General features: G+C 47.4%; 1 protein-coding gene across 2 annotated transcripts; it reads left to right on the forward strand.

Moving 5' to 3' along the window:
• The first annotated feature begins 2,222 nt into the window (after positions 1–2,222).
• SLC13A5 (solute carrier family 13 member 5) lies at positions 2,223–20,951 on the forward strand. Of its 2 annotated transcripts, XM_074890297.1 has the most exons (13): positions 2,223–2,365; positions 7,305–7,412; positions 10,191–10,319; positions 11,142–11,278; positions 11,699–11,913; positions 13,563–13,734; positions 14,903–15,025; positions 15,556–15,768; positions 16,542–16,663; positions 16,942–17,060; positions 18,277–18,438; positions 19,633–19,770; positions 20,499–20,951. In XM_074890297.1, exons 2-13 carry the CDS (start codon positions 7,308–7,310, stop codon positions 20,625–20,627), a joined length of 1,764 nt encoding a protein of 587 aa, XP_074746398.1. In that variant the 5' UTR covers positions 2,223–2,365; positions 7,305–7,307; the 3' UTR covers positions 20,628–20,951. The 2 variants fall into 2 exon arrangements, with proteins under 2 accessions (XP_074746398.1, XP_074746397.1); XM_074890296.1 differs by lacking the exon at positions 2,223–2,365 and having other exon boundaries at positions 7,070–7,412.
• Positions 20,952–22,903: the final 1,952 nt, after the last annotated feature.

The raw sequence follows: 22,903 nt of genomic DNA on the forward strand, positions 1-22,903 counted from the left end.
GAAACTGAAAGCCTCTGTTGCAGTAACTCCACCCTAAACAGCTGCCTAGCCAAAAATTCTTTAAAGGAGAAACAGCCCTATTGCCAGGCAAGTATTAGTTTTTAGTGCGAGTCCCACACACAGATTAGTTTGCTCGTCCTTAGAGGAACTACGGGGTGTCGGTTTCCTTGTTCCCAAATAAGTTTAATTTACAGTAGCCAGTCTGTGCAGCAGGCAGGGCTGCTGCCCAGTGCTGCCTGAAGCGGTGGGGGGAAGAGGTGTCCCTGTGCCCCCCTGCAGCAGGGCTGGCTGGCCCGGCCGGCCGCAGCCCCCCAACACCCCAGCACGTCTGCAGCCTCCCGCCTGCGGCAGACGCCCGCCGAGGGGCCGAGGAGCCCACGGCTCCCTGAGGAGGGAGGCAGCAGGTGGTGGCAGGCCACCAGAGCCTTGGGGACACGAGAGGTAGCAGGACACCTCACCGCTTCCCCAGGAGGGCTGCGGAGAGCCCTCGGGCCCCGTCACCCATCCGCACCTGGAGCAGCAACAGCTGTGGGGGGCCTTCGGCCACCATCGCCCCTTCCTGCCCAGCACCTGCGGAGTCGTGCAGGGGTAGCGGCAGCACCTCTCCGCAGAGGACCCTGCAGACAGCACGGCAGCCCAGCCTGCCAACTCGCCTTCATGGTATTTTCCCGATAACCATAACCTGGCAGCCCACCCGGCAGCAGCTCGGGTGCCGCAGCCCCTCGCCACAGCCCTCACCCGCCGACGCCAGTGCAGCCGCTGCTCCCCGGCCTGCGCAGGGCTGGCTCGCGCTGAGCTGCGAGGGCCAGGGCACACGGCAGCCCCCCACCCAGCAGCAGTGGTCACGGTAGCATCCAGCCCCCAAACCCACCTGGCCTCCCTGGGGCAACACTGTCCCACCCGGACAAAACCAGCCCTCTGTGGAGAGGACATACTCGCCCGCCATCACCACGGGGGAGAAGCTCAGCACAGCACGGGGCCTCCAGCCTCACCCCGCCGGGCTCCGCAGCATGGCCCCTCAGCCTTGCCCCAGCAGACTCCCAGGCCCGGCTGCTTCTCCAGTGACCCCCGGACACTTCAGGGCACGTAAGTATGCGCAAGGTGCGGCCTCCAGCCTGCCCACGCCCGCTCTGCCTTTTCTCCCCGCTGAAGCTCTGTCATGGCTGGGACTGACGACAGCGCCAGAGGCCCCAGGTGCGGCAGGCCCTGCCGGTTGCTGGACCTCAGCTAGGGGTCAGGCAGCTCTACATTTTTACATAGGGAACTTCAGAAGAAATATGTTAGAGGGAAAAAGGGACAGAACTTCACGTCTTCATTTTAATGCCAACACCAGCATCTTCAGGATTTTCTGATGGAAGGCCGAGCATTTCTCGTACCCGCCACCAGAGCGGGTCCCTTACAGAGCGCGCCTCGCGTGGCTCTGCTCTGAGGGTCCTGCCCGGTACGGAGCAGTGAGATACAGGAGGTGCAGAAAAGATGAACTGACCTTCTTAGTCTCTAAGAAGGCGACAATAATATTAATTCCTCTACTTTGCAGAGGTACTGGGAAGAATCATTCACTGGTATTTGCATAATGTACTGTAATTCCATACACAACAGATGTCCCAGATGTTACTCAGAAATTGGTGTGGTTCATTTCCCATCCAAACAAGCCCCTTCTGTCCCCCATTTTTCTCTGGGAAAAATAAAAGAAGGAGAAGAAAAAGGAAGCCCAGTAAGCCATTATTTAGACCTGGCAATAATGAGTGTTTATCTGAATTTTGTAACACAAATTATGTAATGAAGCAGAGAAAAGGCTTTTGAACAAATATGTTAATGAGATGGCAGCTAAGGGAGAGGTTACAGAGTTGCCAATTCCAAATCAAATTTTTTAACATGATTTTCGCTTGTTTTTTTTTTCTTTTGTAGTCATTAGCCTGCACAGCATTTGAATGTGCTTTAGGGCTTCATGCAAACTATACGGGAAATACCAATTCTAGGTCAAGAGAGCCTGATCAGCAACACACACTGACTGAGAAAACCTCACTGACTCAAAATTCATAATGAGGGCTTTTATGTAGAAAGTTGTTGGGCACAGGGATTGTACTGAAAGGACTGTTCGTTCAGAGTCTCAAAAGCTTTTCTTGGAAAAATATCAGATGCTCCACTGGGAACTTAGTTGAAAGATACTCCTAAAGCAACACAGTGGACTGGCAGTGACTGGAGAGTACTGATTGGAGGGAAAGCGGAAAGTAATGAAACAGTGATTTTCTCTGAATGCCAGTAATAACTCTTTCCATTTAAATTCTGTGTAAACCTTCCAGTGCATAACATTATTGTACAAGACCTCTTCTAGGGATCTTTTTAAGTCAAGCATCACACAGAGGTAAGTTCTGAGCTAGTTGTTTTTTAAATGTGATTTTCAAAAGCTGGGTAGAAGACACTTCTTTTTTCTGCTAAGTCCTAGAATGTCTCAGGGTCAGTTGTCTTCAATTTTGTTTCTCAGTGTCAAGTATGATAGGTCTTACAGTCCTTGTTTAATATAGTTTTGTTAAAACTTTTGTAGCTCTGGGTGTTGCATGGAGCCTGCAACATGAAAGAACTTTAAAAAGAACGTGAGGAGAGTTTTTGTCTGGAGAGGGAATAGCGGTTATCTAGGTCAAATGGACTACTTTAAAACAGGCAAACTGTACTTGTGTGCTTGGACAGCATTTGAATTAGAGGCAGAAAATATGTATATCTGTAATTAAATGAATCGACTGCTACCTGTAAAGCCTCCATGCCACAGACCATTCCTATCCAGCAAGAGCAGGAGTAACTGGGATGATTGGCTTGTAGTGAATAAGATATATCAGAAAAGCAACTTCTTGGGAATGACCTAAACATACTAAAATCTTTATTTTCCAATTTTTCTGCCGGACTGATGACCCTGGAATTCCTGTCTTCCAAGAGGTCTTGATTTCTAGTCACTTTCTACTAACCCAAACAATGCAGGTCAGCCTCTGTTAATTAGTCTCCAGTAGTGTCCCACTTCTGAGTGGAACTCTTTACAGTGGCTCCCGTCACGGAACCTGGTATCTGAAGTATGAAAGGGAAGAGTGCAAGAGTCTGTGTGGTTTGACAGTGCTGTCAAGCTCATCTATAAACTTGCTGTCTGGAAAGGTGCGGCTGTTCCTCTCCCAGCTGTTCCTGTTCCCAGCCATAAGTGGCCCAGTCTCCTGAGCTGGCTCTGGTGCTTGCTGAACACTTCACTGAACCTATTCAGCTCACTAACTCAGCAGAAAAAAGTTCTGCTTTCTTTGTCAAGCTCCAGTGAGCCCCAGAGCCACCAGCTGAGACATGGCAAGAAAGCCAGGGCAGGACAGTGGCAGTGAGCCATGGGTGGGCCTGGCTCTGTTACTGCATCATACCCTCGGTTCCTGGAGTGCTTTAAAATACCCGTGTTTACTAGGGCAGCACAGCAGCAAATGGGAGCCGTGGTGTCTTGTTCCAGGGAAAGGGATGCAGGTACAGGAGACCTGATTCAGCTCCTGGTTCTGCTTCATGACACACCCATGCCTAAGTCTCTTTGTAAGACAAAGATCTGAGTTCCTTTGTAAATTGATTTGAAGCTGACTACCAAAAACAACCTCAAAATTTAGCCCAAAGGCTGCTACAATCTCCTGCTTCTAAATGGTGTCTGCAACCAAAAGCTAATTTTACCTACTGTCTTTAAAGCAGTAGTTAAAGACCATGAAACCACACATCTCACATACCTATTTGTAAATACTGCTCTGGTCTCTGCTATGTTTGGAGCAGGACTGACTGGAGGAAAGGATTCTTTTTTTCTTGCAGGCCTGCAGTTAGTGCTCAATTAGCATGAGCTGAATTTCAGGCTGTGGGAGGTTTTTGTTTGAATGCTCTCTTTGAACCATCTAAACCTCCTCCTGCTGGAGGTTTTGCAAGCACGAAGGGCTCTCTGCAGCTTCCTTTCACCCGGCTGTCACACTGGATCTGTAAAGCAAGCAGCCAAAGCTTTGTCCGCCTTCTCCTTGGCACAGTGAAGAGGAAGCTCATGGGCAAATTATGTGAAAGAGCTGCCATTCCTTTAGCACTCTCATATCCAGCCACTGCCAAGTGTATCCGAGTTGAACACACAGACTGAGGGGGACAGGGAACAGCTGGAAGACTTGCCAGGCCGAACATGCTCCTCTGCCTCTCCCTGTTGGTGCGTGCTGATCCCTCAGAGAAGTGCCCAGCCCTGTCCTGCATTGGAACTGCCCTCTTCCCCATTTCATCCAGCCATGCCCTCCCCTTCCTGCATCTTGGCTGCACTGCACAGCTTCTCCACCTCCTGATCTGAACGTCAGTGTCTCATCTCTCGCCCTCACTCATATTCTTCTTCCTGCCCATGTCGCTGCTGTTTGCGACAATACGCAAATATGTGGTTCTAACATCTGGATTCAGGCAACTTCTTGGCCTCCTGGTTCTTACAGCAGAGCATGAATTGACACATATAAACCTCCAATGGTTTATAAAATAGTGGTGGAGGTATCTCAGATAGGAAGTGTGCAGTGGCAGGGTGGCCTAAACAAGGGGGTAACAAGATCAGAATTTACCTTTCAAGATTACAGGTTCATTTCATGCAGGACTTTGTCCTTGCTGCTCTGCAACAACCAGCTCCTTTGCTTGGTTTTAGCTGAATTCCTAGCAGACTTCCACAGGAACTGTAGTTGGCACTAAATCGACTCCTCAGCAGTCAGCACAGGCATTTTTCATGATCAAATATTTCACACTCACCACAACAAACCAACCTGCTCTCCTCCTCAAGCAAAGTTCTAGAAAAGGAGCCTACTTTTGTAAAAAAATAAAAGAAATAAAAGTTGCTAATTTCCATGGTCACACTTAAGATTTTTCCCAACTTTTGCTTTAGTCAAAGTGCTGGGAATGCCTTTAAATTTAGGTTTCTAAACTCAGTTTATCAGTGCTGGTCTTGATTCATGAAAAGATTCCAGTTGCTTAGTTTGGGACCTGGGTCTCAGATAAAAACATGCTCAGATAAAGACTTAGACACGCTTTCTTTCAAATCGGGAGTCAATGTTGTTCCTAGATCTCCCTCTCTCATTCAGCTGGTATTGACCAGGCAGCTCCACCAGAAGAATGCGGAAGTGGGTATTTATCTCTAAGGGTCAGGCACTTGCTGGTCCTCATTGACACTGCCCTGTTTTCTTCCTTTGCTCCTTCCTCTCTGCTCTACAGTCTCTTGGGAGACCTGCACTGTCTTCTCATCCCTGTCGCAAGTCAGCTGTTCCTAAGAACCCAAGGGAAAATGGTGTTTCTCCCCTTCTTCCAAAGGTACACCCTTCTGCTTGACAGTCGCTATATGAACAGCAGAAGAGGGTACTCTACTGTCTTTCAGTCTGATTTCCTATTATTCAGACGCTTGTTCTTTTCTGCAAATCCTTTTTTGTTTTTTTCCATATCATAGAATGCACTTTGCATGGCACACTGAAGGCAAGTTTGCAGTAATTCTGCACAATAAGGAACTATTGTTTCCCTTCTCTGTATCTGACAAAAGAGGACGCTGAGGCATGGACTGCCTCACTGAATTGCCCACAGGAGTCCCTGATCTCATTCCGAGGTACAGCAAGGAAGTCTCCTTTCACAGGATTAGTCCATCTAAAGGTATAAACACATGTTCATGGCCTTTCCCTTTATTTCCTCTTTTCTGCACTGCATCTCATTTAAACAAGAAGACAGCAAATCTTATTTGCACTGGTCTATCAAAGTGAACCTTAGTACAACTCCTTTGGAGTTATCTCTTTGCATTTTCTTATTTAAGTGCTTGTAGTTCTTCTTCTTTGTTGATCAGGGACCATTTTTTCATTGGAGACTAGCCACAGGAATGCGAGTTTTGGCTGATTCCCCACTTTCTGCTGGGCTTTGCAGTGGTGTGAAGTTTCCTCTGTGTTGGTAGGTTACCCAGAGGGACTGCTGCTAAAGGTTTGAAGATCTGGAATCCGTCCAGATCCGGTTGGCTACTATTTTCCTTAGTGGACATTCACTGCTTTTACAAACAGAACAGTAACATTGGAGTGTCTTGTTTTGCACTTCTGTCACTCAAGTTCCTCTGGTCAGCAGAGGACAAATAGCGCAAGCTGTAGACAGAGCTCCCTCATCACTCGCTGTGGAATTCTTTATTTCTGTCAGTAACTGCTTGGTAAGACTGTACTAAGAGACTGCAGGATCAAATTGCCAAGATACGATTTATGCTGCCTTCAATTTCAGGTGACTGTTGACATCCCAGAAGCAGAACATAAAATATCAGCAAATTATTTGTCTTCAGTCTTGTTTCCAGTCCCTCCAGTTGTTCCTTTCTGCCATCTTGATAGCACTTGCCACCCTTTCAGTAGTGCCATCACTTCTGGTTCTGACTCTCTGGCTACACTGCAGATCAAATCACTGAAATGAACAACACAAAAAATAGCCTTCCAAGTTAACCTTTCCGGGTTATTTTTAACCCAGATCGCAGACACCCAATCTCTCACAAAATAATAGGCAGTCGAACACAGCCATGCATGCCTGCGCAGACCTTTGTTTTGGGGAGCCCCCACGGTGGCTTTAACTCTTCGTTTCCCTGGAGGAGCCCAGTCCTTCCTCGCCACCCTCCCCGGCACCGCCAGCCCCTCCCGAGCGCGCAGCACCTGAGCGCGCCCTCGGCCGTGCCGAGAGGATCCGCGCTGCGCGGAGCTTTCCGCGGCACCTTCTTAAAAGTCTCCCAGCCGGTGCGGCAGCCGGACGCGCAGCCCTTGGGCAGCTCTCCCCGTTCATGGGGGGCTGCAGAGGGACGTAAGGAGCGGGGCACGGGAAACGCCACGTGCTACGCCCCGGAGATGGAGCGGGCCGTCGGGTTGGGACTTGTGAGGGCAACTGCCGGGTGTCGGGCAGGGGCTGCCGGCACCGCCTCCTCCAGGGCCGCTACCGGCGGCCGCGGGGAGGGACGGAGGGGCCCGCGAGGCTGGTGGATGAGCTACCGGCGGCTCTCGGGCGGCCTGCTCGTTCCTGGCCCGCGCCTGCACGCTACCGGCGGCCGGTGCCCTGAGGGCGGGAGCGCCTGAGGGCGGGAGCGGCCGGTGCCCTGAGGGCGGGAGGAGCGGGCCCGGTGCCCTGAGGGCGGGAGCGGCCGGCCCCCGTCAGGGCACGGGCGGGCCCGGTGTCCCGTCAGGGCGCGGGCGGGTCGTGTCGCCCCCCGCCATGTCCCTCCCGCCGCGGCCCCGCCGCCCCGTACTTAAGGCGGCAGCGGCGGGCGCTGCTCCTGCCGGCGCCCTGACCGTGTATCCCCGCAGAAGATGGCCCCGGCGTGCTTGCGGCCCCTCCTGAGGTACCGGTCCTTCGCCATCCTCTTCCTCACGCCGCTGCTGCTGCTGCCGCTGCCGGTCGCTGTGCCGACGCGGGTAAGTGCCTGTGGGGAACAGAGTCCCACAGGTCTGTCCCCTGCTGCCCCCCAGGAACCCCCCCCCGTCCCCCAGCTCCTTCTCCTGCTGCCCCCCAGGAGCCCCCCCCCGTCCCCCAGCTCCATCCCCTGCTCCCCAAGAGCCCCGGTCCCAGCCCGCCGCACGGGCCCTGCCCTGGCTTGCTGGGCACCATCCTGCTCGCCCGCCCGGTGCGGGGCCGTGCCCACACAGCCTCAGCAGCGCTGGCCGCCCGGTCCGCCCTGGCCACAGCCTCTCCTTTGCCACCTGAGCAGGCGGTGCCCGATCCTCCCACGGCAGTGCCCCTTCCCGCCAGCCCGTCCCTGAGCATTTCTGTGCGCTCGGTCAGCTGCTGAGCCAGCTGCAGGCCCAGAGCTGGGGAAGGTGTGTTGCAGGTGTCACCCCTGAGCGGTCCTGGGACACTGGTGCTGTGCAGCTGGACTAGCAGAAGCAGCTCTGTGCCCATCTCTGCTCATCCTGACCTTGTGCCACTGCCAGGACCCGGGGCTGCTACAGACCCAACCCGCCTTGCAAATTAGATGCAATTCTTTTTGGGCCAAGGACAAGTACATTCATAACTGGCCTGCACATTTAGAATTGTGTCTTGTATTATCTAGTAACGATGGCAGCGGACTGAAAGACAGGACTTAAGGGCTTTCCAGCTCACTCTGCTGTGCAGGCTCTGAGATACTTTAAGGAGTGTTGCTGAGTGACATTCTTCCTCAGTGACAGTTAACAGGGTTTCAAATGCAATACCCTCGAATTCACATCCATCTTACTCCAGTGATGGCGGTGGCACAACTCCTTTGCTGTCAGTGGAGTTATACCAGCATAAAATTGGAATAACCCAGTGAAGACTGGTCTTTAATGTCTTCTGGCATTCCTGGCAAAATGTGAAAGCTCAGCTTACGGTATTTTAGCCTACTAGAGCTTTAGAGGCTATTCTAATACAAAAAACAGTCTTTCTTCAGAGTGACCTGTATTGCTCAGTGTATTTTAAAGTACAGGAAAATGTCATGCATATTTATACACAAAATTGCCAGCCGTTCTGGTTTACCTGTCCAAGTAACACCAGCCCTGCCTTTCAGTTGAATGCTGGTGCTTTAGAGAAAGAGGAATTCCTGACTGTTAGGCACTACTTTGATCAATACTGGGAAAAGTAATTTCTCTAAAAAAATAAGTACATCTTCAGTTTACCGGTATTTGTAGGAATATTGTGTCATCAGTGTAATCTGGGAAATCACAGTATTTCACAAGGGGAGAGTAACATTTCCATCAGTAACTGCTTTTTCAGCTCTCGGTGAGGCAGATCACTGTGTTTCTTGTCAACTGCATGGAGACACCAAAGAAACATTCTGTGACAGTTCCCATAAATCACAGATTAGGCAGAGATACAGATACAGATTTAATTCCAGATCTTTGGTTGTTTGAACTGGCTGTGGTTGTTGGAGTTAATTTATAAGCATGGTTGTATTTTTGAACTTCACATAAATTATTTACTCTCCACTCTACAAAACCAGTGTTTCTTCTGTATTGTGAATTTTATTCACTCAGGACTGTTGATCTGTCTTTCACACTGGCAACAGATTAACCACAGTCAGTTCTAGCACTTAGTTACTGTAGTACAGCAGAAATTGTTTCATCACCTCATATTTATTAAGGGAAGAGACTTAAACAGGATCTGTCTGATATCCTTCAGTCTCTGAAGAAATATTTTTTTCAGAACTTGTGCTGTAAGTAATCTCCTGGAAACCTGAAGAAAAAAAAAAATTCAAATTATTTACAAAGGCTGTTTTCTGGTTCTTAAGCTTCTCAACTAAATGAAGGAAAACACACCCCTATTTATAAATATCACCTTACAGCAATTTTTAAATGTCACTGTAACACCATTTATTTTTGCAATAAAGTCCCATTTGTTGTATTAGAATAAAATCCTATAAACACATACTCTAAATGTGAGCAAATTCTGAACTACAGAACACTGACTTAAGCTTTAAAACACTGTTTACTGTTGGCTAATGAATGCTTGCTTCTCCTAACAGTTTTGGAAGTACAAACCAAGGAAGGCTAGGGTACAAAAGTGCCTGATCAACAGTATAAAAAGACAGGTTACAACATTTCTAATCTAGGGAATCCCCTTAGTAGGTAAGCACAGTATGATCTGGGAAAGTAATTAAATACCTCTAATGTGCTTAGTCAACAAATAAAAAGGTAAAAGAGTTTTGCTTTAAGAGTTACTTTAGAAAGTTACAAACTTCTAAATTATTCAGTCATATCGTTTCTGGGCTCAGGTGTGACTTGTGAATTTCAGACAAGCTAATCATCCGCACTGGGAAATTTGGCCATCCATTTAAAAATAATTAACTCAAAATAGAAATGCCCGAATCTACAAACAGTATTAAAAATTCTTGTCTCCTACATGTGAAATCTGCTTACGCCAACTGCCAAGAGGTAATTGCACACTGCAAACTCTGTACTTACCTACTCGTGGAAGGTTTGTCCTTCTCACACCCTACGTTTTGTGGGGGTGCATTAGAACAAACACTGTGGTCAAAAAGATCTTTTTATGCAAGTGGCTTCAGAACAAGGTTTAAAAGTACAAGTTTAAATCCTCACGTCTCTGCTACCTATTTCAGCACAACTTGTTAAGCGGCAGACAGTGGAGCATTTGGGCCCCTTATAAGAGCTACTGATGTGTAGCTACCAATGTGTCTTTAAGAAAGTTTTGTATGTTTAAACATGTCTTCCGTTATGTTGCAGGAGGCCAAATGTGCCTATATCATCATCATCATGGCGGTGTACTGGTGCACTGAAGTGATCCCACTGGCTGTTACTTCCCTCATGCCTGTGGTATTTTTCCCTCTGCTTGGAGTTCAGAGCTCTAAATCAGTAAGAAACTTGCTCAATACAGATCTGACACAGGGATATCCATTGCTCTGATCCCCCATCCATATTTCACAAACAAGTCTGACAGGATTGCTCCAGTCCTGCGCTGCTGTTTTTGAACATGCTGAGCGGTGTTCGGGGTTCCTGTAGGGGAGGATGCTGAACTCAGTACGCATTTGCCCAAAACGTTGAGGATGTGGGCTTGGGGTTGGTAGAGGGGAAGGGCTGTTTCTGGGCGTGGATGCCACCGGTGCCAGCAGCTGGTGTGTTCATAGCCCATCCCATGCGAGAGCAGCGCCAACGTATCCTCTGGGAGATTCCAGAACGCGTGGGACAGACTGCTGACAGGGTAGACACCAGCAAGTACCCTGTGTGCCCTCCCAAGCTCCTTCTGGCTGTTTGAAGGGAGAGAGGCCGTGTTCGGGCGCTGCAGCCCAGGCTCGCTGCTGGCCCACACACTGGCAAGGGCAGGTGTGGTTGCTAAAGGTGCTGAGAAACCCATTTTGGAGCTCAGCATTTCTAAGGCGTACACAATACTTTGAGCCCCTAACAATGTTTTAGGAACCTGCTGTCATTTTGTATTTTATTAACTCCTGATGATCCAAAAAGAAGGTTCATCATGCACAAAGAGCCCCTGCACTAGGCAGTGCAGCACTTAGCAAGGAGATCAGGGTTCAGGAAACTGGAGACAGCTCTAGAGACACGCCAGTGCTGGGGTGGGGCCTGGTGCGGTGAGTTGCTCTGAGAGGATGAAGACAAACTGTACTAGAAAAGCTCTCAAGAGGCTTGAGTTTGAGCCCCTGACCTACCTTCTCTCTTTTCCAGGTGTGCTTGCAGTACCTAAATGACACAAACATGCTCTTTGTTGGAGGGCTGATTGTTGCAATTTCTGTTGAACAGTGGAATCTTCACAAAAGGATTGCGCTGAGGGTCCTGCTGATTCTTGGGGTGAAACCTGCACTGTAAGAGTATTACATTGCTTCTTCCTTGCCTCTGTCAGTTTAGCAGAGGCCTAGGGATGGTGTTTAACAGTCAGTAGAGAAGGGAACCTTCAAGAACCTCTGTAGCTGCACTTACACAGAGTTTCCAGAGGTGGCAGCAGGAACAGTTTATTTGTCCTTTAGCCAAAACAGCATCTGGCTAAATTCTAGATGCTTGCCACTGGGGACAAAATGATGACGTATTTAATCATGTGCGGACTAAGGAGCCAAGTGGCCTTCTGGGATTCCTTAGTGAAGTGGCAGAGTTGTCCTAGAAGGGAATGTGGCCCTGCTTTGTATTACTGGACACTACACACAGCCCTGTCTGGGCTCTGCTTTCTAAATCACAGCGACTACGAAGCCTAGTCCTCCTTTCTCCTCTGCCTGTTTCTCTCTTTTCAGCCTCATGCTGGGATTTATGATAGTCACTGCCTTCCTGTCCATGTGGATAAGTAACACAGCCACCACTGCCATGATGGTTCCCATTGTCCAGGCTGTCCTGGATCAAATGGACAACACAGAGTATGATGTGACCATGATGGAACAAGCAACTGGGCAAACAAACACAGTGATTGAGCTGGAGGAGAAGAATGCGTCGGATCCCACTTCAGTGCATGGTGAGGGCCTACGCATCAGTGAGTCGATTCTGCTGAACCTGCTACACGAGTTCTCTTTTCCAAGGAAAGAGGATGGTAACCTGACTGAAAATCCCTAAATGCATGACATTTTACAAAACGCCATCCAATTTTGGTGGCTGTCATTTTGTTATGCTTAGTGCTAGATCCCATGCAGATTGTTAGGTTCTTTCCTTCAAGTTGGGATCATCCTCCCATCATTTCCCTAGACTTAACTGCCTGCTCAGGGAAGTGAAAAGCATATCCTGTGGGAAATATCATCCAACCCCCCAGCATCGCACTTTCTAAATCTTGCGATTATCAGTGGGGATTTGGCTTCTAAGCCATGTAGGAATGTTTGAAAAATTTTGTATAAATGCAACCTGTTTTGCTTCTGGGGTAATAAATATCTCTTTATTGATCAGACTGCATGTGGAGGTGGGGAGAAGAAAGAGGAATGCTTTAAAAGCTACATTGAAAGAGGAGCTGGTGTTGTTTGACTCACAGCAGACAAACCACTCCGTGGAACACTTTAAGGTGTGATCTTACCCCGGTGCTTGACTCCACAAGGTCCTTCTGTCAGTGCTGTGGTTCTGCAGTAGGTTTCACTTGGTTTGAACCATGCCCACAGACTCAGTCCCTCTGATTTCACTGCTCTGCTGGCTCACGTGTCCGCGGAGGCATAGTGTAGGAGAAGGGTGTTTAGGTGTGCCCGACGTTGCTCCTATTTGTTTGGATACACAGTTTAGATACGTGATGTCTGCTTTTTGGTCACTTCATTCCTTACCTCTCTTGTGAAGGAGAGTGCACTATGATTGTGCAAAGCTCAGGCACGCTGTTTACGTAAGATGTGCAAGCCCACAAGGATGCCACTTGGTTACAGAGTGACAACAAACAGTTGTATTAAAGATAAGTTTTCGTATTTGCAAATGCTCTTTTTAATGTTGATGATTCTTGAATCCCAAAACCAGACTTCTGCTCTAAGACCAGTAATAATAATTTTGCCCATTTTCTGTCCACTTAGAAGGATCTGCTTGGCTTTGCTGGCAAATTTATTTTAACGTGTAGTGAAGGTAATAAATGTGTGCAAAAAATACCCTTTGGTATTGTGAGTTGGTTGTAATTGCCATAAATTAATTGTCCTGCTCCATTAGTCCAGTCAGACTTCAATATTAGACTGTTAACCTCAGAGAACAATGGGCACAGCAGCAAAATTTCACGGTTGAATTAAACTGACATAACGTATTGATCTTAATAGTTATGCCAGGCAAGAATTTGGTTTTGGGTGGGGTTTTTTCTGCCCATATTCACAGCTGTTAAAGCCGGTTGGGCTCTTGCTGTGGTATTGGAATGGTTCCAGTGACTACAGTATCTGGCTGGTGGTAAACCTCTCTGTGAAACAGGAAATTACTGCTGAGAAACTGTGGCACCGAGATGGACAACAGCATCCTTGGATCATGTAGACCCAGACTGACAACCTCTCTCTTCAGGTCCTCTTGAACACGAGTCCAGAGTATTTAGGGACATATCTGTGGTTTTTTTAACTATAATACACGGCATACAGAAACAGGAAGCACTGTGCCTGCAGACCCTGTCCTGAACTCTCTGCCTCCATAACTTTACTTGAGACAAGTGATGTTCTTTGTGTCTAGTCATAAGCAATGGACAAGTCCCTGATGACCCCAGATCTTCTGAGGAAAAGAAAATGAGGAAGCGTGTGTGTAAGGGAATGACACTTTGTGTGTGCTATGCTGCCAGCATTGGAGGAACTGCAACACTCACTGGGACGGGACCAAACATGGTATTGAAAGGCCAGATGAATCAGTAAGCCATTCTTGCTGTTTCTCTTACTTACACCACCTTACTGTTTCTGTCACCAACTGACTAGTCTTAGGTGACAGTTTCAGTTGCAAACTATAAGCAATAACCAGTTAATGAACTGAGAGTGAGGAGTGTGTATGAAGTGATGGGCCTCATTTTTCTACTTCAACCTTTTTTAGGCAGCTGTGTGCTGGTATTATAGGTCTCCTGAGAAACTTGGAAATACTTGCTGGTAATCAGCAATCAGCTGGTTGATCATGAGACACTGGTTCTTCTGCCTCCTCTTTTTCACCTGAAATGCAGCACATCAGCAGAGGGACTGCAGTGAAGAGCATCAGAAGAATGTCTGATTAACTCTTCTCATAAGCACACCGAAGAGAGCTAAAAATAGCTTAGCCTTGCCTTGTAATATTCCTCCATGCTGTGGCTGTGGGAACTGTACAGATACTGTTGTAAAGGAAATGAGTTATCCACAAAATACTGTCTTTGCTAAACTGAGTTTGGGAATTGATTTAAATGCAACGTAATCTACAGTGGAAATTTTGCAGACTCCCCAAGAGTCCCTCAACATTGCTTCCTTCTGTTGGGAGTACTGCAGCCTCAGCTGCCACACTGCCCATCGGTGTTAACACCCAGCTGGAAGTTTGCTACTGGTATTTTTCCTCCACTCATTATCGGTGGACACAGGGAAGAACAAAAATTGCTGTTCTTAAAACACTGGCTTCATTCTTTTGAGCCAACTAGCAACTTTGTCTTCTACTGAAGTGAGCAGAAGTGCAGCCAGCTATTAATTTCAGGAAAGACAATTCTCCCTCTCTTATTAGAATGAATGGGAGGAAGAAATTGGGGTAAATGAGCAGGCATGTTGGAAGTGAGAGGCACCTGGAATGTGTGGGAGATCTCTCAGCAGCGCTCATCTGACTGAGACCTAAAATATCAACATGAGCTCCTATATGCATTAAAGCACAGGAACTGAGGATCATTTCAGTTCTGCTCTGAAATCCTGGGTGCCTTTCTCTTGACTTCAGCTGGGCTATGGATGTTGCCTGTGATTACTTGTAATGGCTTTCCTAGGTTTACATGTATAATTGTCACTAGCACGTATTAAAGGGAGAGTAGGTTACTAAAAGTTTGGACATTCATGCAGAAAGCATTTTTCTTTTCTTTTCAGGTTATACCCCAACAATAATGATATAGTGAATTTTGCTTCCTGGTTTGGGTTTGCATTTCCAAACATGATTCTGATGTTGGTACTAGCTTGGCTTTGGTTACAGTGCTCCTTCATGGGACTCAAGTGAGTATTTAACTACATGATATTGTGTAAACCCCTCAGCTGCTGCAGATCAGCTTACTGAGAAATCTGGATAAAACAAATGCATTGACACTTAGTAATTTTGTTCCATTTCACAGCAACTTTTGAGGCCTGGAAACCTTCTGTGTTCATGCAAGTTGCACTGAGGCAAAAGCTTTATACATTCTTAATGTTCAGGCAGAATTGCCTTTTTATTTTTCAATTTCATACCTGTGAATTTCAGCCCTAGGAGAGCAGGCATATCTGTTTTGCTACCCTTCATTCAAAACTGAGTTTTTCATCCCAGGTTGCTCCAAATTGGACAGAGACTTACATCCATTCATAGACCCCATTCTTCTGTGAGAACTGGCATGTCTCCATGAAATACGTTGACACTGTTGTCATTTCTTTTTTCCTGGCCTCTGCTGTAGTCTGTGTCTGTCCCCAGGAGTGACAGCTTCAGAGTGGCAAGCATGTTAAATCCTTCTAGTATGTTAATACTTACAGCATTTTCTTCTCCCTTTTTCTTAAAGCTTTAAAAAAAGCTGGGGCTGTGGGACAGAGAGAACTGCTAAAGAAAAAGCTGCATACAACGTGCTGAAGGCAGAAATGAAGAAATTAGGCCCTATCTCTTATGCTGAATTCAATGTCCTCCTAATGTTTGTTTTGCTGGTTCTCTTGTGGTTTTCCAGACACCCAGGCTTTGTAAAAGGCTGGGCCGCCAGGCTCTTCCCAGAAGGAGAAAAGTAAGTTTTTAAGGGTTTTTTCATCCTATACCCTCTTGGCTGTGAATCAGATTTCCTTGTTCTTACATTCCATCTTGAGTGCAGGGTCATTCGTTCCACCCTTATCTGAATTCATGTGTTTGCTGGGCTTGATCCTATCGCTTGTGCGTGGAAGCACCAACTGACCTGTTGTCTGACCATCTGTGGAGGCTGGAGACTGTGGAGGCAGTGGAGGCTGGAGACTGGAGCAAGCTGAACCTCCTAAAGGAAGAGAAAATTCTGTAATGCTGGTCTCAGTCACGCTGACGTACACGTTAGTGTTTTGTTTGTATGAGCTGCAATCAGTTGTGGTCATTTGAGTACTTGGTAATGCCACCTCTAAACAATAGCTTAGAACTCCCTGGGAAATTGATTTGGTGCTTTGAATGGTTCTTTGCATGATGTCTGTGGCACATTAAGAACATAAAATGCATGATGGGACTCTCATTCAGGCCATTTCTTTACATGTCTTTGAGATACAGCTGTTGAATCTTGGCTTCACCACAGAGAAGGAACGCTGCTCCCGGGAGCCGTTGTCATCTGTCACTCGGGTTATTAATGTGTATTGTAGCTAGTTTCTTTTATTACGGTGTTTGTGTTGTGGCAGGTCTGAGAGACCTTAGTCATGAACTAATGACCCATTCTGCTAATGAACAATCCCCAAACAGGATGACAAAGAGCAGTGACTGCAGTGCTGGAAGGCAGCCATCTTCTGGGAGAAAGTTGTCTAAACTATATCCTCTTTTCTTCTTTAGGTATATCACTGATTCTGCTCCTGCTGTGTTTATTGCCCTGCTACTGTTTATCCTTCCGGCTAATAAACCCAAATTCATAGGCTGGAATCCAAGCATGTCTGACCCTGAACAGGCTGAAGAAGGTACTTAAGAGAGGAATTGTAACACTGAAACAGCCAGCTCCAGCTAACACGGCAGAAACATATCCTGGATTTGCATGCAGTTCTCCAGGGTAGCTCACCTCCCTCACCTCCTGGGCAGGGCTGGGCATGGTCTTGCTGATGGGTATTACCCTTTCCCTGTGCAGGTTCCTCAGTAATGTGCATCTGCCTGTTGGGTCTTTCCTTAGTATCTTATAGAACAGGAGACAAAATGTCTTCCCTCTCCTAAAACATGTTCTGCTTTTCATTTCTCACTTCAGATATAAAAAAGCCATTTTTATCAGCCCCGCTGCTAGACTGGAATGTGGTTCAGAGGAAGATGCCCTGGAGCATTGTGCTGCTGCTGGGAGGAGGTTTTGCTTTGGCTGATGCAAGCGCAGTATGTCCTGACATCTGTTTTTCTCTGACTCAAAGGCGAACTTCCCTGGTTTGTTATCTAGTCCTGTATTACTGGGCATGCACCCAAAGCCAAACCCAGTAGAGATGTTCAGGTCTGGAGACAGATCCAAATTAGCAAAGATTGGGAGGAGAGGTGAATGTTTGGGCCTCTTTTTCAGGAATTTGTGCGCTCTGACCAAGTTTCTTCCATTTATCTTAGCTCTTGGAGGCTGCTGAGTAGTTTGGGATCTTCGCTGGCTGGACAGACCAGAAAAGCAGCCTTTCTTATTTCTGCTATCATCCCCATCCCAGCCATGGCTAGAAAAATAGAAGCATAGATAACACTTGTAAGATTTTTAGAACCATTTGAGGTTTGTTTAAAGGATATATATCTTCAGATTTAAACCAAACCACTACTGAAGTGGTCAGGGAGAAAATCATTGTGGGTAGATATCTTCCAAAATTGTGTACACTGGGGTTTCTTGAGCTTCTTGTCAGTGGCTGTTGCCAGGCAAAGCCCATGGTCTGATCCCAGGTTCAGAAATTCACAGAAAAGGCAGCTGAATTCCCCAAACAGAAAAGAATTTTGAGGTGAATCATACTGTTTCCTTCATCACTGCTAAGGTGTATCTAAATCAAGGCAAGCCTTAGCTATCAACAGTGCCATGCTTTGGGAAATTCATGTTCAGATCTAAGTTTTGTGGCTAGGTAGTTTTAAACCGTGGGGCAAATTAAAGCTCTAGGGCCTTACATTCATCTACATACATCACACATCCATTATTAAAGCTCCAGAGCACTAGAAGCCATCAAGCCACAGGTTTTGTAAGCTGCTTTGAGTCAATCACTGCCTATGTTCCTACATAGATGTGTTCATACGGCATCAGTATCTTCAGAAACCTTAGGGAAACGTGCCAGGAAACTTCTGAGTGATACATGAAGTATTCGCAATCATCTCAGCAATAATTGTCTCTGTTTAGCGAAAAGCCATAATTTTGTAACTGAAGTGTAAGCAAGTATTTGGGTTCTGGATAAATCAGGAAAGTGGGACTCAGTATTAGTTTTTGTGTTTTGTGACAGATCGTTGTACTTTCCCGGATGGTGTTTATATCATTCAGGAGTCATTTAGCATTATTTGGCAGCAATGTTACACATGAGTTCCCTGTTCATGAGCTAGGGGTTCTCAGCCTCACTGAAAACCACTTTTTTTTCCTTGTCAGAACTCTGGGCTCTCAGCTTGGCTGGGTCATCAAATGACTCCACTAGGATCTATCCCACCATGGGCCATTGCAACGGTACTTTCACTTATTATCGCAGTCTTCACCGAATGCACCAGCAATGTCGCCACAGCCACCCTCTTCCTCCCTGTCTTCTCATCCATGGTAAGGGTACTGCCATCCCGCTGTCCTGGCAGCTGGGGAACAGAGTTAAGCCGACAGTCTCTAGAGGCAAAGCAATACTGTATTTATTGTCTTGAACGTTGCTCCAGTGCTCATCTGAAAGGCAGCAATGAAACCGTCGCCTGACAGTACGCCGTGATGGGCAGTGATGTAGGTGGTGTTCGCTGCCGAGTTTATAGCGTCGTATGTGGATGGGAAGGGGGAGTGCGAACGTTCTCCCATCCGCCCCTGCGATGCGCCTGAAGCCTGAGAACCCGCCTCCTGGGGGGAGGCGCTGGCTGAGGACGCCTGTCCCACGGCTCCCTCACTGGAGGGGAGCCAGTTCAAGCCTTCTGCCAGGTGTGTCCCTTGGCCCTGCAGAAAGTGAACTGGGGCACTTTTTCTAAATACAGATCAACAAATGTCAGTTACTTCTGGTCACTTTGTATTTGACCATCAACTCAGAACTGGAAAAACACACACAAAAAACCCAAACCAAACCAAAATCCAGCACTTTCTATTAATCCCTTTGAATGGTTCCTTCATCTTCATGGTTTTATGCTAGAATACAGAAAGTATTATTTGAAATGTGTCATTTTCCATCAGAAGCCAGAACAATTTAAAAATTTATGGAGGACAACCTGGTAAGTTTTGCTGTCTTTTCTGAGCAGAATTGAAATTGTAGCAAAAAGGAAAAAACAGGTTACTTTGTTCTTTAATTTGGAAAATTCTAGATCATTTCATCAAAGTAAAATTATCCCAATCAAGAGTGCTGAGCTATTAGTGACTTAAATTGGCACTGAAGTTCTGAGTCCCTCAGAGTTTATGTAACGTCTAACAGTGTTACTCCACATACCTAGTGATTATAATCCCATCCCTGTGTTATCCTGGCAGAAGTGTGGTCTGAGGTCAAAGAAAAGACAGTTGGATAAATTTGACCAGAACTCCAAATTATACCATAGAGCAAAGCAAACAACAAGAAGGAATCAACATTGGTTTTAAGTATTGTGGGAAAGGAAACGAGGCAAAGTCAGCTTTAAGCACGTGTGGATTTCAGAATGAAATGCTTGTAAACGACTCTGGTGCAATAATACCAGGAAATGAGAGGAGCCCGTGTGTCCCAGTGGTCTGGGAAACATCCTTTATGCTTTTCTTTCGGAACACCTCCAGTGCAGTTTTCTTTCCGTTTCATCACAGGCTGCATCTGTGAAGATCCACCCCTTGTATGTTATGCTGCCCGGCACTCTCAGCGCTTCCTTTGCCTTCATGTTACCTGTTGCAACACCGCCAAACGCGATAGTGTTCTCCTACGGCCACATCCGTGTTTTGGATATGGTAAGATGATCATTTCCTTGTCTCTTATCTGGAGCTCTCCATTGCTTTTATCCTGAAATATGGTGAGAATTTACTTTTCTTAGCCGAGTGTTTCCAAAGTACCTGGAAGCTCTTATGGGCTGTAACCACCACCATATGCCCCTCTGTCACGCGGTGTTAATACTGCAGTGAAGATTTGCATCTCTGGAGCAGCAGTACCGTTCTCACAGGCATGGGCAGACATGCAGCCCAGCCCAATTGGACTGACAAGTCGTAAATCTCTTAATCACTGAAGGGTTAAAATGCAGTCAGTGCTTTCCAGTCTTCTGGGGCTTTGGCGAGTGCAGCCGAAGCCTTGTTTCGCCCGCAGCTGAAAGCAGAAGGTAACAATCAGTTGCCCTAGGCTCTGGTCCTCTGATTGCCTGCCAGACCACGCAGCGCCTGGTCCTGTGCCAAACACCCAAACATCATCGGTTTTCTAACTGCAGACTTGAAGCGGGCAGGAGCTGTTCTTTAACTAATGAGCAACTTGTACATGCCTTAAAGCTCCGGGACTAGTCACATACCAAAGTGTTCAAAGGCTTTGCACGGTGTGTTCCCTGGTATTTCCACAGGGCAGTGGGTACAGTGGCTATTTCTGTGATTTATTTGACCACGTTTCTTTCTTGTGCATGTACAAACAGGCCTCGCTGCCCTTTGCTGTGCTGGTGTTTGGTTATTGTTGTTGGTTTGGACTTTTGTCCTCGCAGGTTAGATCTGGAATAGTGATGAACATCATTGGAGTCTTCTGTGTCACACTGGCCATCAACACATGGGGAAGACCTATGTTTGAGCTGGACACGTTCCCAGCCTGGGCAAACAGCACAGCGAACCAGTGAGCAGTGAAGAATTCACGTGTTGAACGAGGAAAGGACCCTTAATACTGCTGCCTGTTGCCCGAAGCCCTGTGCAGAGTCACCGCCACTTCAGATCCAGTGTCAGGCGTCTCCTGCCGTCTGGGAGTCACACGTCAGGCCAGGCATGAACCAACTCAAATTTATTCCAGTCGTGCTGGAACCAAAAGTGCTCTTTAATTACACAACCCTAAGGATCATGTGTCTGGATCATAAGTATGACCAGGTGATCCATTGTACCTCCAATCGGGGTCGCGATTTAGAATTTATCGAACTTTAAATAAAGAGAGGGCGGGCTGTTGTATCAAACGGTTTGAACTATTGTATCACTGGTTTGTACTTGTAAATCGTGGGCGTTGAACACTGCACCCAGGCAGCGGCTGAAAACTCATTAACTGTTACGCCCACAACTCAGCAGCAGTGCAGAGAAATCCCTGTTGTCACTTGTCCGGTGAAGGAAGGGGTACGTCACGTTATGTTGTGTTTTAATTGGGCCTCAACCATGCAGTAGAATCCTTCCAAGTCAACATCCAACACAATTTCCATTGCCATGTTCTCACCCCCAAATCTCACTGCATTTAGGCGCCCTTATTGAGGGTTGAGATAACACAGTTCCGTGCTGGTCATGATTCAGCTGATAAATTAAGCCTGGCTTTGAGTTTCCTGCGCTGTGGCAATGGCAGGGCTGGGGGCCTTTCCCTCTCTCTGCCACGGGATGTGGTTTCACCTGCCAGCCAGCGTTTTGTTAGTGCCAGCCTGGAAATGACCAGTGACCTACAGGACTTCATGCCTATTGTGAAAGGTCCAGGGTTAGCCCGATGCGCCTTGTTAATTAACTCCGGAATTTTGGAGTGGAGAGAAGGCATGAGAAAGGCTCTGATTGAAGCCCTTGTAAAAATTCAGAGGCCCAGATATCAGGGCTTGTGCTGTCTGACAGCAATGGGAGTTGTCATGGGTATTTTGGAGTTCAGGTCCTGTGAGAAAAGTGTTTTGTAGCACGTGTTTCTGGAATTTCTGAAGCAGAAGTAGTCTGCAGAAGGATGGTGTTGGACTGGGTGTATTTGGCCAGTGGCAGGTGGGTGCTTCAGCCCTGGAGTTTGAGTTGGGAGAGTGACAGTGGAGAGATCTGAGGGCATGGCCTGAGTTCTGCTGCCAGACTTGCTGGGCAGCCTCACGGAAGTCAGTTCACCTCTTTTTGCCTCAGCTTCTTCTCCTGAAGAAGGTGGCATGGTACCTATCTACCTTGCAAGGGTGTTGTGAGGGCATAAGGGTCAAATTCTGCACCCGTGGTGATTCCCCACCTCATGGTAAAGGGTGCAAGGAAGAAGTTACAGAACCAGAGGATTCTGGCCAGAGGATTCTGGCCTTTAGCATAGTAGTGTGTGTAGGCTATTTAATAGTGTTGTTACTAATGAGAATGTTCTTTACAGAACTGGAAAAATATTCACATTTTTGTTTTTAAAAGTGAGGAAAGTATTTATCCACAAAATGACCAGGTGCTTTTCTGAGCAGAAAACTACTTCAGGACTGGTTTGATGTCCGTGCCTTTCTCTCCTGTGCTCTCCACTAGCCGTTCCCGGGTGCCTCCAGTGGCTCCGGGTGCCTGCAGCGGGCACGTGGTGCAGCCTCACACCTCCCCCATGGGGCGGTGGAGCGTGTGGGGAAACACTGTTCCACTGCAGAGTCTGTCTAAGGACGAGGCAGCTCTAGTGCCGAGAAGTGGCTTAGTCACAGACATTTGTCACCACGTGAAGCTTATCACTGTTTCTCTGAAGAAATTGAAACCAGGAACATTTAAGCACCTTCTGTGCCTTGGCAGTCACCACTTGATGCTGATTTGCACCTGTGGGACTTTTTCTGCCTTCTGATGGACGTGGCGGTACGAGGACGGTTCACACTGCCAGTCCTCCGTGGTGCTCGCTCTGCACCACCGCAGGTAACCGGCGGCGGAGCTCGCACGGAGGACGCTGAGCTCGCCTGACTCCATTCGCTCATCCTCGAAAGCCGGTTCCAGCTAAAAGCCACGGGACAGACACTTCCCCGTCCCGTCTGCAGAGAGGAACGTTCTGAAAGTTTCTTGAAGGGGAGGAAGTACCCTTGTCTCGGCTAGGGAACAGCTTCCCTCTGAGCTGTGCGAGTAGACAACAAATGTTATTTTCATTAGTGGTCTGGGGGGTGATGTATCGACAGGAGTGCCGGGGCATGTGGGGTAATAAAGAAAACTGTGGGCTACTGGACGTGTCACCTCTCTGTCCTCTTAA

The sequence above is a fragment of the Strix uralensis genome, chromosome 20, assembly GCF_047716275.1.
Source record: "Strix uralensis isolate ZFMK-TIS-50842 chromosome 20, bStrUra1, whole genome shotgun sequence".
Lineage (NCBI taxonomy): Eukaryota > Metazoa > Chordata > Aves > Strigiformes > Strigidae > Strix > Strix uralensis.